Source organism: Miniopterus natalensis, chromosome 17 (assembly GCF_054644295.1).
Source record: "Miniopterus natalensis isolate mMinNat1 chromosome 17, mMinNat1.hap1, whole genome shotgun sequence".
NCBI classification, from domain to species: Eukaryota; Metazoa; Chordata; class Mammalia; order Chiroptera; family Miniopteridae; genus Miniopterus; species Miniopterus natalensis.
In genome coordinates, this window is record NC_142097.1 from 25,817,544 (window position 1) to 25,834,705 (window position 17,162).

Consider the following 17,162-nt stretch of genomic DNA (forward strand, 5'->3'; position numbering starts at 1 on the left):
GTGCCCTGACTGGGAATCAAACCCCAATCGCCTGGATCCTAGGTTGATGCTCAGCCGCTGAGCCACACCCGGTCAGGCTGGATATTTTAAATTACCTCTCTTGAGCAGTGCATATATGCTGATATCCAAAGTGCTATATATTACAGTACATAGTTCTTAAATTTTATATCATTCTGATCAGGCACTTTATAAACTTAGGTGAATGCTGTTAGATGATATTCAGAGTAACTTCTTTATGATTAGAGCACATTTAATCTTGGTCTTTGTGTGTGTTCCTTAATAATATCTATTCAGTGATTACTGGGTATTAGGCACTAAATGCTACAACAGGCACTTTCTATGGATTATCCTGTTGTTTTAAGTGCATCTCTAATATGAGACAATATATTGTCTGATTTTTTAAAATGTGAGTGTAATTCTATTAAGTATTTTTGTCCCTTTGTTCCTTTCCTGCTTCCCTTCCAGAAATGGCAATATTCTTGGAAAAAAATTAGTAGCTGTTCAACAGTAGCTTAATTCATTAGTATAAACAGTTGGGCTTTCCCTAATCACAGGAGGAATTGGAATGTACTTGTAACTGGATGTTGTGCACCGTGCCTTTCCAAAGTACACACTTTCTCTCAGAATGTTATAATAGTAGTGAGATAAATAGTATAATTTGGCATATGTAGTGTTGTACAGGCATCCTGACATTGGTAGGTTAACCACTTGGCTACCATTAAATTTACTGTAGATGTTGCTGAATGAAAATATGGTTGTCTACATAAAGATTAAGATGCATAACTAAACTCCTGTTATTATTCTGTTGGCATAAACTTCAAACTCTGGAAGGTTTTGATTCATTTTACTCTTTGGAGAACACCCAGTAAGTGCTTCATTTCTCTGTTTCTGATTTTTTAAAAAGTCATTTTTATGAATAGGCAAAAATTTTGTTGTTGTTGTTCAAATGTAGTGCTATAAATGGCCAGTTGGGGCATAAAAGTTTTAGTGCTGTTTAGATGTGTTCTGGTGAAATAAACACTGTGAAGGAATATTATCACTTACTAAATTTAAAAAAATATGTTTATTAAGTGACATTTTTTGTTAGGAACAAGATTTGATTTATGAAAAGGATTTTTTTTTTTTTTAATCCTCATCAGAGAATATGGTTTTATTGATTTTGAGAGAGAGAAACATCAATGTGAGAGGAACATGGATCGGCTGCCTCCCGTATGCACCCTGACCAGGGATCAAACCTGCAATCTAGATATGTGCCCTGACCATAATAGAACCCACCACCTTTTTGGTGTACAGGAGGATGCTCCAGCCAACTGAGCCACCCAGCCAGGGTGAAGGATTTTTTTTTTTTTTAATGAGCCAAAATATATAATGAACCAACACTATGTGCTAGAGATTTTGACAGTCTGTTATAGGCTTGATAAGATACTACCTGCAATATAGGTCAGACAATTTTAGTTTAAAATTAATCATGTCTATGTATGGGGTTGTTAATAAAATGATTATTATGAGGTATAGGTTTTTCATACAGATATTACATTACTCCTGTATCCTTACCTAGTTTTGTGGTCTGTTCAGTGATCTCAAGGCACTATGGATCTACATATGGGTTTTGTTTGGTCTACGCAGTGTTTTTGAAATTTTTGAATTACTTGTCATCAATTAAAGTTAGGAGATTGCACATGAAATCTGAATTTGTGGCTTTTTTAAAATGGGAAGATCTGTCAACACTAAGTCTGCTTTACAGTTCAGCAATTATTAGTTGGTTCTAAAAAGTTGGTTCTAAAAAGAGGGGGAAGCTACTTCCCCCTCCCTTGTGCATAGCCTTCCTTTATGCATACCTTTCACCCAGCCTATTTCACTCATCTGCTTGACTAGCCTCTGCAGGCATTTCTTTGTCATTTAGGGTATCTATATTTTTGTTATTTTAGATTTAGACCATTCAGATATCTGAAAATGAATTTGAGATTTTATGTAACGCAACAAATATATGAAAACAAGATTACAACCAAATTGAAAAATGGACAAGGGCTATGAACAAGCAATTTGCAGAGGAAAAACATAATGGCAAACATTTTTTTAAATGCTTAGTAATCAATGTTATTAGTTCTCAGGGAAATTCTACTTAAAACAACAGTGGAATTCCATTTAATACCTATCAGATTGTCAACAATTTTAAAGTGTTTTTGGAGGATGCTGAAAATGGGATTTCTTTATTCTTTGCTCATGGGAGTGCCAGTTGAGATTGTTTTGGAGGGTAATTTGACAATTCTTGGTAAAGAAAACATGTGCACAAGAAAACATGGATCTCCCAGCCGGTGTAGCTCGGTGATTGAGCATTGACCTACCAACCAGGAGATCATGGTTTGATTCCTGGTCAGGGCACATGCCGGGTTTTGGGCTCAATCCCCAGTAGTGGGCTTGTAGAAGGCAGCTGATCAATGACTCTCTCTCATCATGGATGTTTCTATCTCTCCCTTTCCCTTCCTCTCTGAAATCAATAAAAACATCTTTAAAAAAAGAAAAAGAAAACATGGATCAAGATATTATAGTACTATTTTATTTTATTATTTTTTTTTAATTTTACTTTATTTTTAAATATATCTTTATTGATTTCAGAGAGAGGAAGGGAGAGGGAGAGAGAGAGAGAGAAACATCAATGATGAGAGAACCATTGATCGGCTGCAGCCCGCAAACCCGGGCATGTGCCCTGATCGGGAATCGAACCCTGATCGCCTGGATCCTAGGTCGACGCTTAACCACTGAGCCACGCCCGGCTGGGCATTATAGTACTATTTTAAATAACAAAAAAGTAGAACTAACTTAACTTCCTTCAGGAAGGAAATGGATAAATAACTGGTTTATTTATAGAATGGAATACTACTATGCTAGAGTTAAAATGAATGAATTAGATATACATTTATCAGCATTTACCCATCTCAGAAACAATGTTAAATGAAAAAAGGTTGTAAAAGGTTATATACACAATTTGATACCATTTATATAAAATTGAAAACATTGCTGATTTTTATACATGTATCAAAACTACTAAATACATTAGCCGTAGAATAGTGGTTATCTCCAGGGAATGAGGAAGAGAGGAAAGGACTTTTATTATTTCTATATTTTACTTATTTTTTGGATTTAAAGCAAGACAAAGCCCTAAATAAAACTTTATTTAGTCTTGGTGGTGAGTCACTAGTGTCTGTTATATCCAAAATGTTTCTTTGGGAAAATAAAAAATTTAAAGAGTGTTTTATGAAGTTCTGACATAGTTTATGATACTGACTTTCTTCCTCCATTCTTATAAAAGATCTCATGATGAGTTTCAAGGGTTGCATAATATATAATTAATTGCAACGTATAAGAAATAAAATTTAAAAAAGAAGTAGTTATAAATCAAGGTTTAAGTACCAAAAAAGTGCTTTTCTTTTAGCTAACTGGTCAGATATTTAAATTCTGTGAAATACTTATCCATCTGTTATTGCTTTAATATAATGTGGATTGCTTTGGATTACTTAAAACTACTTACTTATTTCTACCATTAATGGATAAAAAGTTTAGGTTTTAGTGATGTCTGGGTTTAAAAAAGTATGCCCACAACATACATTAGGCCAAGATGAAGATGTAAATATTATTAATCAAGCTATTTATGACACTGTTGGTTTTTCTTTCCCCCTAGGTGAGGCAGGCAACCAATCAGATTGTGATGAATTGTGCTGATATTGACATTATTACAGCTTCATATGTACCAGAGGGAGATGAAGGTAAGAGCTGTTTTTCATTTTAATTTGCTGTCCCTATTTGTGTGTGTATGATATGTACAGGGTGAGGCAAAAGTAGGTGTTTACAGTTGAATATGTGAAACAGAGTTTATTCTTGTATTTATTAATTATTGTATTATTTTTCATATGAACAACTGTAAACCTACTTTCGCCCCACCCTGTATTTGTGTGTGATTTTGTGTGTGTGAATAAATATGCATTTTTAGGTTAAGCTATCAATGTTTGTTATTTTAGAAATAGGAAATTTTTTAGATATTCATGGAAATATTTGAATAGTGTAATCTGTACTGTGAGATAAAAGGAATGTCACAATTTTAATTCTACTTTAAACATTAACTTATTTTGTGACTCTAGACATATCACCTTTTTAAGTGTAAAATAAATATAATACCATGCATATAAAACTGAAGAGTTATTTTAAAAATTAAGCAATTTGAACATGAAAAGCTCATCAAGGGGAATTCATATGTAGTTTTCTTAAAAATTTTTTTCCTCTTGAACTATAGATTAAAATTGAGATAAGCCTTACAACTGAGAGAAAAATATTTGCTTCATGAAATAAAATATGAAGGTTAGAAGCTACGTGATGGAGCTAGTCACAGAGAAGAATAGATTAAAAGGAAACATGGTATAGAGTGTGTAGGAACTCAGTGAACACCTTTAAAGTGAGAACTATTTTATTTATTTATTTATTTATTTATTTATTTATTTTTAGATATATCTTTATTGATTTCAGAGAGAGGAGAGGAGGGGGAGAGAGAGAGAGAGTCAATGATGAGAGTCATTGATCGGCTGCCTAGCCTGCAACCCGGGCATGTGCCCTGACCGGGAATCAAACCCCAATCTCTTGGATCCTAGGTTGATGATCAGCCTCTGAGCCACGCCCGGCCGGGCTAAAGTGAGAACTATTTTAGATCTTGTAATTACAGTAAGGATTACATTTAGTAATTAGTTTTGGCATAAACATTTCTACATAAGCTACATTCTTTTAAGTTATCAAGTTTGTCATAAACTCACAGATATGTTAATACTGGAGCTGAGTTTCTTTTAATTTTTTGCTTCCCCTTGACATTCCTTGTCAAAATGATTTATTGGTTAGTCTCTCCTACTCTGAGACTTCCTCTTAGAAAGTCTTCTCATTTGATATAAAATAAGTTAGAAATTTGACCTTTTAATTTACTTATTTATTTTTTTAATTTAAAATGTATCTTTATTGATTTCAGAGAGGAAGGGAGAGGGAGAAATAGAAACATCAGTGATGAGAAAGTCGTTGATCGGTTGCCTCCTGCGTTCGAGTCCATAACCCGGGCATGTGCCCTGACCGGGAATTGAACCGTGATCTCCTAGATCCTAGGTTAATGCTCAACTGCTGAGCCACGCCCGGCTGGGCATTAATTTACATTTTGTATTGCTGGTTCCCCTCTCCTTTACATTATACTGAAAGGAAGTATACAAGTAACATTTTAAGGCTTGGCAATATTTATTTCATGAATTTTTCTTAAATTATCTTAACTATAGAAAGACAAAAGTAAGTAGCAGTTGAGCATATTATTGCCAAGAAGTACTTATGTTCAGTTGATTGTAAATGAGATCAAATTGCTGTGATTTTAAGTTAGAGAAACAGATCCTTCAAATGGACTTTGAATGCATGCCAACTTTTAAAAAACTGGTAAATGTAAGAGAGATTATTTAATTTCTTTAACTGAAGAAAAATGGAAGCACGTTAGCCAAGCATATCAAGGCAAGCTTTCTTTGTTGTAGGTAGGGAACATCTAAATTCAAAATAGGGTTTTTTAATGGTGTCCAGTATAGATAGGTAGAGACAGTAAAAGAAATGTGCACCATCCAACTGGCATGATTTCAGCTCAGTTTTGTTTTTTATCTTCCTCTACTAAAATGTCAAGTAAGAATTCTGAGAACTTAAATGTGTTGGATGGTGCCAAGCTCATAATGATCTGAATCTCAAGAAAGTAGTGTTAGTGTTCTCACTAAGAGGGTCAGAAGAGAAATGAAAACTTTGAGGAAGTGAAGAGGATTTGGAGAGAATTCAAATAAAACATTAAATATTTTTAGATACATAAAATATTTTCTTTAGAACTAGCTAAGGTACATTTCTTAACCCATTTCTCCTACAGCAAAAGGAAAATCCTGGAATCCTGTGTAAGCCCTTTTTATTTTGGACTATAAGAGAATGGGAAGTTATATGAATTTGGCATTTTATGATTTCAGTCAGAAACAAAGATAGATTTGGCCTTTCAGATATCTATCGATCGATCGATATGTATAACTTAATTTTGCCTTTGGACATAGTAGTATTATTTTTTGTTGTTAATCCTCACCTGCGGATATTTTTCCATTGATTTTCAGAGAAGGTGGAAGGGAGGGGGGTAGGAGGAGAGAGGGAGAAAAACATCAGTGTGAGAGAGACACATCAATTGGTTGCCTCCTGCATGCACCCTGACCAGGGCCGGGGGTTGAACCTGCAACCCAGGTATGTGCCCTGGATCTGGAATCGAATCATTGACCCTTGGGTGTGCAGGCCAACGCTCTAACCACTGAACCATGCCAGCCAGGGCAGCATTTTTCATTTTTATCTTATGAGAGAGTGTAACGTGTTGTTTCTTTATAAACTAGTAGTTATGAATTTGACTGCCAGCTCCTCCCAGGGCTGTATGCTGATCACAGGAACAAATGAGTCAGTAGGAGAGATACAATTTATTAACCCAGCTAATCTCATGTATTACCTATTTATACTGTTGAGTGCCTTCTGCAAGACCGATTTACGTATCTGTAGCCACCAAATCTTGGTGCTTTAAGGTAAATCAGAAAATTATTTGAAAGCATAAATTTGTTGCTTCTTTGTATAAGTTTTTAATTGATAAAAAAGGCCGACTTGTGATATGTGCAGTAACTCAGAAAGATCTATTGGCATGTGTCTCTTTAAACTAATGCACTGCCTTTTAAACAGAAATAATTTATTTTAAAACTTACTTGAGATCTTACTTTGTAATATTTTAAATGAGAAATCAGTAAGAAAAACGGCTGAAAACTGTTTTTTTACTGTTCTGCACTTCAAGGGTTGGTGAAATCACTAGCACTTAAGCCATTGCAAGGAATGCACCTCCCTACACAGTGCAGGGATTAGTATTGTCATCAGCTTCTTCAAGAGAAGTATGAAACTTTTGAGTGCCTGGACTCAGGTCCTGACAGGTAAAGAGTCTTTTAATTTATCATTAATAGATGGCTTGGGCATAGCCACATAGAAAATGATCACTTGAAAGAGTTGTACCAACTTTTCCCTTAGTATACTCTTGCCACATATATGTTTGTAGAATTAGCTGTGTAAGAAAAAGTTTTTTTATCAGTGACATAATATTTCACACAAAATTCTAATACATAGTTTCAGATCCACCAGCATCACTTTGGTTTATCCATATAAGGCATGTAAACTTTAACATGTTTATTCTTGAAGTAGGATTGTATTTTTTAGTGTGTGTGTATGTACATGTGTGTGATTAATAAAAGGATCAAACAGTTTAATCAGAAGAAATAGTGCCAAACATTAATAATTTCGAGCAAAACTATTAACTTGAAAAAAAGGAAAGATTCCTGACACTTGATCATAAGCCTTTATCCAGCTATTAGTAATGTATATTCTGTCATACAATTATGTGTGAATTAATAATAGCATTAATAAACCACCATCTCTTGCAATAGAGTTGCTATGTCATCATTCTGAAAATCCATACAGAACTAGTTAAGTGCTAGCCCTCAAATCAGGAAGATTGAAAGAGAAGGGAAAATATCTATTTCCAATATAAATGTATTGAAATATGATATAGAATTTCAGAAGGAAATTTTATGTAAAAGGAACCCAAGTATAACTTTAATAATAAAAATAATGCTATATGGTGGGGGCCTCAAACCAAAGTTATTCTTGGGGTTAAGCAGATAACAAACATGAATAAGTGGGGCTGGATGTAGGAAAGTAAAAATGTTGGGACAGAAGTTGTACTGGAGAGTACACGTCTCATATAAATATATTCAACTTTTAAAGAACTTTTCTGCCCAAACAGAACATATTTATGGGCCATATTCAGTTCTGTTGAATTTGCAACCTCTGAAGAGAGATTCCAGGGAATTGTAGTGTGTTATGCGTGTTCTTTATCACTTGGACATGAGGATAAGACTTGAGCATAGCCATCTCATTAAAAAGAGGAAAAACACTTGCCCTGGCCAATGTGGCTCAGTTGGTTGAGCATTGTCCTATGCACTGAAAAGTCGCCAGTTTGATTCCCAATCAGGGCACGTACCCAGGTTTCGGGTTCGGTTAGGGTGTGTACAGGAGGCAGCTGATTGATGTTTCTCACATTGATGTTTCTTTCTCTCCCTCTGTCTTCATCTCTCTCTAAAATCAATAATAATAATAATAATAATAATAATAATAATAATAATAATAATAATAAAAAGAGAGCCCTGGCCAGTGTGGCCTAGTTGGTTGGGCATTCTTCCATGCACTGAAAGGTTGCCGGTTCGATTCCCATTCAGGGCACATGCCCAGGTTGTGCGAGTTTACTCCCTGGTCTGGGTGTGTACCAGAGGCAACCAATTGATGTTTTTCTCACATTGATGTTTTTCTCCCCCCCTCAGTCCCCCCTGCCTTCCCTCGCTCTCTAAAAAAAAATTCAATAAAAATCATTTTAAAAAAAGAGGAAAAACCCTATGAAATTCTAGATTCTTAATTGAAACTGATATAATGTATAATATGCCTATTAATATTAAATATTATATATATGAAGCAAATTGTTTTAATTTGTGTATGTTCCAGTGGTATATATTTTTAAAAGATTTAGAATCTAGCATAATATCTCTTTTAGGTAGCTTTTAGAGTTTTTTTTAAGCATTAAAGTGGCCTGTGTCTGAGATAATATTTTTTTGTTTGTTTGTTTTTAAATCAGAGACTTTTAAAAATATATATATCTTTATTGATTTTAAAGAGAGGAAAGGAGAAGGAGAGAGAGAGATAGAAACATCAATAATGAGAGAGCCATTGATCGGCTGCCTAGCCTGCAACCCGGGCATGTGCCCTGACTAGGAATTGAACCCCGATCGCCTGGATCCTAGGTCAATGCTCAGCCGCTGAGCCATGCCCGGCTGGGCTGAGATAACGTTTTTATTTTGTCTCTGGTTTATTTACTGTTCCAGGGTGTATTGAGTTTTGGGAGAGAGAGAAATATCGATGTGAGAGAGACACATCGATTGGTTGCCTCCTGCGTTGTAAGGCAGCTCAGTCTGCTCTAGAGCATCTGACTGTGACAAACTCCTTCCTATACTCATGTATCTTTGCTTCCCTCTTTCACGCAATGATTCTCGTTTGTCTTCTGCAGCATTACAAAAAGTGTCTATGTCCTGTTCTACTAGGTTGAGCCAAGCGACATCGAACTGGTTGCGCATTGGCGACTTCATAGTGTTAGCCTTACACTTGTCAAATCAGCTGAGGACAGCTATTCTTTACCCACCTCGGTCTTCTCTTCCCCATATTTAACATCTCTAAGCTTGACCCATTCTTCCTCACCTGGCAAACTTACTGGATTTTTTTGCAACCTGACCTCTCACAGGGCATACACTAGTTCATCAATATCTTCTTTAACACGTGGCAGCCAGAACCGGTCAGTTCAAACTGTGGTGAGACTATTATCTCTCTTGATCTGACATTGTGTCTTTTCATGAAACTGTGACAGCATTGGATTTAGTGAAACCCAAACCTTTTTCATATCAAATGCTGTCAAGCCAGTCTCACTCCTTCCTGTACTATTGATTTGTTAAAAACCTATGTCTGTCCTAGCTGATTTGGCTCAGTGGTTTAGAGCATTTGTCCATGGACTGAAGAGTCTTGGATTCGATTCCGGTCAAGGGCACATACCTTGGTAGCAGGGTCGATCTCTGGCTCCAATTGGGGTGCATGCGAGAGGCAACCAGTTGATGTGTCTCTCTCACATTGATGTTTCTCTCTCTCCTCCCACCCTCTGAAAAGCAATGGAAAAAATATCCTCAGTTGGGGATTTAAAAAAACCTATTATTTTGTCTGTGAACAGAGAGAATTATTTCTTCCTTTCCAGTTTGTTTGCCTTTTATTTCCTTTTCTTGCTTAATTAGTCTGGCTAGAGCCTCTAGTACTGTATTGAATAGCAGTGGCAAAAACAGGCATTCTTGTCTTGTTCTGGATCTTAGAGGAAAAGCTTTCAGTGTTTCACTAAGTGAAATCATCTTGATCCAGTTAAGTTTGTTTTGTTTTGTTTTTTGCCTTCAATTTGTTCTTATTGCTGGTTTGTAGCCCAGTCAGGAATCTTTTTTTTTTTTTTTTTAAATATATCTTTATTGATTTCAGAGAGAGGAAAGGAGAGGGAGAGAGAGAGACAGAAACATCAGTGATGAGAGAGTTGTTGATCAGCTGCAGCCCGCAACCCTGGCATGTGCCCTGACCGGGAATCGAACCCCGATGGCCTGGATCCTAGGTTGATGCTTAACTGCTGAGCCACACCCGGCCGGGTCAGTCAGGAATCTTTACTAAGGTTTTCTCTTCCTTTTTGGGCCCTAAAATCCAATTTTTAGTTCTGTACCATTATAAAACTGCTTAAATCTGGTAGTCAGCACATGTCTTGAGGGGAAATTGAATGAAGAATGTTAAACTTTATCTCTTATTCCATTTTTCTGGGATCTTGGCCTTTGAATCCTGGCTGCTTTAATAGTCCTTAATTCCAATTTTTCTCTCCTCAGCCCAGTGAGACTGCTGCAAACTTTATGACTCTTTTTTTTATTGGCCTCTATGTTCTCTATGTTGCATGTCAATGCATGCAACAAATGAATAAAGAGCCTGTGAATATAGAGTAAATTTTTGTGTGATTCCCAAACACTTAAAACATTTTCATCCATTTTTTATAGTTTTCTGACACCAGCTAAGCTGTCACAGCCAAGAGCAAAAGTCTAGATGCGTCATTTAAAAATGTGAAACATATTTCATTATGAGACTGTAGCAGGTGATATTTCATTCAACTAGTTGTAGGTTCAAAGGTTACTGGCCTTAATCCAGATACAAATTATCATTAGCAAATATTAAGATGATAGTTTAATGATCTGAAGGTTGTTATTAAAGTTTAAAATACTTTTATAAACATTGCACAGGAATGATTTTTAAAGTGTGAACAGTTATAAAACAATTATAGGTTATCGTCATCACATGGTATTTAATATATTGTTTTGCTTATATTTTAAAATTATAAAAGAAATACATGTTTGCTGTAATAAAATCAAACAATATAGAATATAAAATGAAAGTCCTCTTCTTTTTTTTCTTCATTGTATCACCTATCCCTCCACTCCTAGAAGTAACCATGTTAATAATCTGATATGAATTCTTTTATACATTCAATTTTTTCCTTTAATTACAGAAATGAGATTATAATATACATAATGTTTTGCAGTTTGATTTTTTAACCTAATCTGGTATACATCTTTTAAGGAAGTATATGTAGCTATGTCTTACAAAGGCTTAGTATTCTAGGCTATTTGTATTGATGTATTGTTTTACAAAGCCATTTCTTAATATTATACATCTTGGTTATCCCTCCCTTTTTTGGCACTTATAAACAGTACAGAGAACATCTTTTGTGCACCAGTAAGAGTGGTATACCTATAAGTTGCGTCAAAAGTAGGAGTACTGCCCTTGCTGGTTTGGCTTAGTAGTTAGAGCGTCAGCTTGTGGACTGAAGGGTCCTGGGTTTGATTCCAACCAAAGGCACACATACCTCAGTTGCAGACTCGATCCCCAGCCCGGGCATGTGTAGGAGGCAACCAATCAATGTGTCTCTCTCACATCGATGTTTCTCTCTTCCCCCCTTTCACTCTCTCTGAAAAGCAATGGAAAAAATGTCCTCAGGTTAGGATTAAAAAAACATAATAAGAGTATTGTGTTAAATTTTGAATAAATATCAAATTATGTTATAGATACATAATATCAAATATTCCACTAAAAAGTTTCATTATTTTACGTTCCCGTCAAGAGTATGAGAATGTTCTTTTCCTTATACTACCATTACACTGGGTGGTGTTATTAATCTATACGACCATTACCCTAGGTATTATTATCAATATTTATATTCTTTTCTAATCTAGAGAAATGAAAAATATATTGTTTTTATTTGAACCTTTTATTAGTAGGTTGAATATACCTTTCCTATAATTAATGGCTTTTTGGTTTTTTTATAATAACTGTACATCTAAACTTTTTGCCCATTTTGTTTTGCTTTAAACATACATTTTATATATTTAGATATACCCTTTGTTTTATATATTGCAAATATTTTTATCAGTTTTTTCTTTTGTGTTTTAACCTTGTTACATACCAGTCAAATCTGTCAGTTGAGTAAATTTTAAAAATTAGCTTTCTACCTCCATGGTAATCTTCAGCTTACTGAAAGGATATTTTGATTTTGATTTTGATTTTGAATTCTCTTCTGTGGTGTCTTTCTAGATTTTTAAATTTTATTTAATATTTCTGCACTTGATTTATGTGATGTTATAGGTATGCAAATTAGAATTTCCAATTAACATTTTGTGATCACTGAATAATCTTGGGACTCATTCCAGAAATATTAGAACTTGCTTTAAAATAATCCTTAATAGAATTTACACTAACTTGATATTAAGTGTGAGTCATCTACTCTTCTACCCTCTCTTCCTTGAAAGATGAAAGTGACATTATTTCAAACAGAAATGAAAACTTTTTCAGCTCTTTAGTTCGGAGCAACTTTGCCAGTAGTTTAGATTTGTGAATTGTGGCAACTACACATGAAGAGGCTATTTCACTTTATTAAAGAAGTCATTATCAGTTTCTTATTAGAATTGTACCATTTTTTACAGACCCTGTGTTGAGATGCTTTGATAACTATAAACAATTCAGTGGCAGTTTTGGAGATAGGTTTCTCTCTCCTCACACCTTTCTGTTTCCCACTTTAATGGAACTTTAAAGGTGAATACATTCTTCCATTTAAGTACTGGTTCCCAAACCAATATGGCTCCTTTATAACCCTTTAACATTTGGTTTATTTAAGTCTTGTTGATGTATACATAAATAATTATTTATGTAAACATCATAACTGTATTAGAAGCAAGTACCTTTGATTATTATGGAAGTTCAAAACTTCAAGTAATATTGTGCAAGAAGTCACCTTCCATTTCTCAGATTCTGCCACTCAGTTCACTTTCTAAATAAATTAGTTTTCCTTATATGTACAAATGGACGTTTATTATTTATTTAAACCTCGCCCATCTCAAGGTGGTTGTTTTTGTCGTTTGTATGATCATTCAAGGAGTTTTATTAAATACTTACATTTAAGTGATAGTTTGGTAAGTGTGAAAGCACATCTGAAGTTTCTATAAGAAACTTAAAACCAATTGCAAAGATAATAAAGACAAACAAAAGACATATTTTTCGAAAAGGAAGAATTTGTGCCCTAGCCGGTTTGGCTTATTGGATAGAGCAATGGCCTGCGGACTTGAAGGGTTCTGGGTTCAATTGCAGCCTAGGACACATACCTCGGTTGCAGGCTCGATCTGGAGGCAACCAATCAATGTGTCTCTCTCACATCGATGTTTCTCTCTCTCTCCCTTCCACTGTCTCTGAAAAGCAGTGGGAAAAATATCTTTGGATCAGGATTAAAAAAAAAAAAAAAAAAAAAGGAGGAATTAGTATAGTGTTAACATTAAGATAAAACCGTAAGTTTCTGATTCCTGTTCTTGTTGAGATTTCTAAGTTTATGTGTGAACTGTGTTCTCCTTTCTATGCAGGATAGATCCATTTAAAAATAAGCAATCCACCCTGGATGGGTGGCTAAGTTGGTTGGAGCCTCGTGCTGTACACCAAAAGGTTTTGGTTTTGATTTCTGGTCAGGGCACATACCTAGGTTGTAGTTTTGATCCCCAGCAGGAGGCAACCCATTGATATTTCATCTCTCCGTCTGTCTGTCCCTCTCCCCCTCCCTCTCCCTCTCCCCCTCCCTCTCCCTCTCCCCCTCCCCCTCCCTCTCCCCCTCCCCCTCCCCCTCCCTCTCCCTCTCCCTCTCCCTCTCCCTCTCTCCCCCCCCATTCCTCTCTCTCCCTTTCCCTCTCCCCCTCTCTCTCTAGAATCAATGGAAACATATCCTCAGGTGAGGATTAAAAATAAATGGTCTATAAAGTACCATTAGCTCAAACTGAAGTCAGATTGAATAAATCCTTGCATTAGAAGGAACAAGTAATACTGTTAGCCAACCCTTTTGTTCCTTTTTAGTACAAGTTGGAGATAAAGAACATGAAGTTTGAAATTGTACATACTTTCACTTTCACTTTCATTGGTTTTGAATGATAGCAGAAGACTCTCAGATAAGAAATAGTCAAGTTTCCATATGGTTATGTACAAATATAAACTATATGAGTATATAATAGTTTATAAATTTATCTTATTTGTACTTGGTAAATTTTTAAACATTATTTGAACACCTTTAACACGATATGGATTGTTTTAGTGACTGTTGTTTTAAGATTTTAGAGGACATCATCTGATTATAGAAAGTACATTTGTCTTCCTAACCTTCAGACCACGTTGGGTGCCCAACCAAGTGCATAATTTTTCATAATAATGATAATGTTTAATAGTAATACTAATAAAAATAATGAGGAATTCATTGCTTACTGTATGCCAGGCACTAAGTGCATTTCATATTCATATAGACAACAACCCTAGGTACAGAGAGGTTCTGTAACTTACTGTAGGCCATAAAACTGGTAACTGACTCAAACCCAAGAAACTTGGCTTCTAGGGTCCTTAATCACCACAGTCTACTGCCTGTTATTAATTTAACCACACCATATTGTAATTATCTGTTTGTGTCTATACTACTGCTTATCAAAACCTAAGGACCAACAGCAATTATTTATTCTTTGTTCTTTTTCCTATGGTCTTCCATGGTATCAGACATATAGTAAGTGTTCAGTAAGTATTTATTTAGTGAACTGAAGCAAAATCTAAAGAAATGGAGTAAGTCTGTCCTATTTGTTAGGACTGAATTTCTTCATACATGTATTTTATTTTATGGGTAACAAACAAAATTACATTATATGTGGGATTCTTTTGTCATTAGCTTTAATTTATATTTATTTCCCTTTGATTTACTAATTGTAAAGATTCCTTACAGCATTTTAAATATTAAAGAAATGGAGAGCATAAAAGTTGCAAATTATATAATTTTTAGATTAAATGGAGAGGAAAAACTAATTCCATAATATTACATAATATTATATCATATGTTGTTGTTTTTTCCAGTTTTATTGAGGTATAATTAACAAATAAAAATTACATATATTTAAGATATACAACTTGATATTTTAATATACATATACATTGTGAAATAATCATAAATAAGCTAATTAACATCCATCACCTTACATATTTACCATTTTCATCCTCCCTCCCTCCCTAATCCTCACCCGAGGATATATTTTTTCCATTGCTTTTCGGGGGGGGGGGAGAAACATCAATGTGAGAAACACACATTGATTGGTTGCCTCCCGCATGTGCCCCAACTGGGCCGTGGATTGAGCCTGCAGCCGAGGTATGCGCCCTTGGCTGAAATTGAACCCAGGACTCTTCAGTCCGTGGGCCGACGCTCTAACCACTGAGCTAAACTGACTAGGGCGTCCCTCTTTCCCTTTCCCTTTCCCTTTCCCTTTCCCTTTCCCTTTCCCTTTCCCTTTCCCTTTCCCTTTCCCTTTCCCTTTCCCCTTTCCCTTTCCCTTTCCCTTTCCCTTCCCCTTCCCCTTCCCCTTCCCCTTCCCCTTCCCCTTCCTTCTTTCCCTCCCTCCCTCTCTCTCTCTCTCTTTCTTCCTTTCTTGTGATGAGAACACTTAGTATCTACCCTCTTAGCAAATTTCAAGTATACAATACAGTATTGTTAACTATGGTCACATTGCTGTTCATTAGATCTCTAGGATTTATTCTTCTGGCATAACTGAAACTTTGTACCCTTTGACCAATATCTCTCCACTTTCCCCTCCCCCCACCATTCCACTCTCTACTTCTATGGGTTTGATTATTTTAGATTCCAGAGATAGGTGATATCATGCAGTACGTATTTGTCTTTCTGTGTCTGGTCTATTTCACTTAGCATAATATCCTCCAGGTTCACAAATGGCAGGATCTTCTTTTCTAAGACTGTATAGTATTCCATTTGTTTATATACACACATACACATCACATTTTCTTTATCCATCCATAGACATTTTAGGTTGTTTCCATATCTTAGCTATTGTGAATAATGCTGCAATGAGCATGGGAGATACTGATTTCGTTTCCTTCTTATATATACCGAGAAGTGGGATTGCTTGATAATAAGGTCATATTTTCAATTTTTGAAGATTTTTCATACTGTTTTCCATAATGGTTGTATCAGTTTACATTCCCACCAACCACATATACAAAGGTTTCCTTTTCTCCATGTCCTTGCCACCCCTTATTATCTTTTGTCATTTTGATAATACATATTGCTGTCCTTAAATGCTAAGCTGGAAGAGTTAGTTTTCAAGTTAGTGCTTCTTAACTCCCCCCCCCCCCCAAGAAATAATAGAAAATGATAATGTTTTCTTGGTGTACTGAAGAGAAGAGGCTCACACAAGGAGGGTGCCAGAGGTTTCTCATTTCTCAGGTCCTATCTGGCTGACCCAGGGGCCAAGGAGATCAATATCTTGGCAGACCTGTAATTAATATTTGAAACTGCCACAGAACACTGGGAAAGCTTCCTGTAAATAGTTTCAAGTGATTAGAATTACAAGGAATCTTAGCTATTAGATCCCTTATAATAAAATATAATTTTATTTACATGTTTATATATTTTATATAAATCATTTTATAAATTGATTATGTTTATATATTTTATTTATTTGTGCCTTCTCTTTTTCCCCCTAAATCCCCAGATCTTTGTCAATTTTATTAGTCTTTTCAAAGAACCAACTTTTTATTTTATTTTTATTTTTAGATATTTTTTAATTTTTCAGTTACAGTTGACATACAATATTATATTAGTTTTAGGTGTACAACATAGTGATTAGTAATTCATGCAACATGAAGTGATCATCCCAATAAATCTAGTACCCATCTGATACCATACATAGTTAGCTACAATATTATTGTCTATATTCCCTATGCCATATTTTACATCTCCATGACTGTTTTGTAACTACCAATTTGTACTTCTTAATCCCTTCCCCCTTTTCACCCATCCCTCTAACCCACTCCATTCTGGCAACCATCAGCACATTCTCTGTATCTATGAGTTTTTTTCTGTTTTG

General features: G+C 35.3%; 1 protein-coding gene across 2 annotated transcripts in view; it reads left to right on the forward strand.

Annotated features, from left to right (window-relative positions):
- NPEPPS (aminopeptidase puromycin sensitive) overlaps nucleotides 1–17,162 on the forward strand; it is a 65,306-nt gene that overhangs the window by 5,971 nt on the left and 42,173 nt on the right. For both annotated transcript variants that reach the window (XM_087826159.1, XM_087826158.1), the window contains exon 2: nucleotides 3,680–3,764. In XM_087826159.1, coding sequence (XP_087682285.1) covers nucleotides 3,680–3,764 — 85 coding nt within the window. The remainder of the gene's footprint in view (nucleotides 1–3,679; nucleotides 3,765–17,162) is intronic.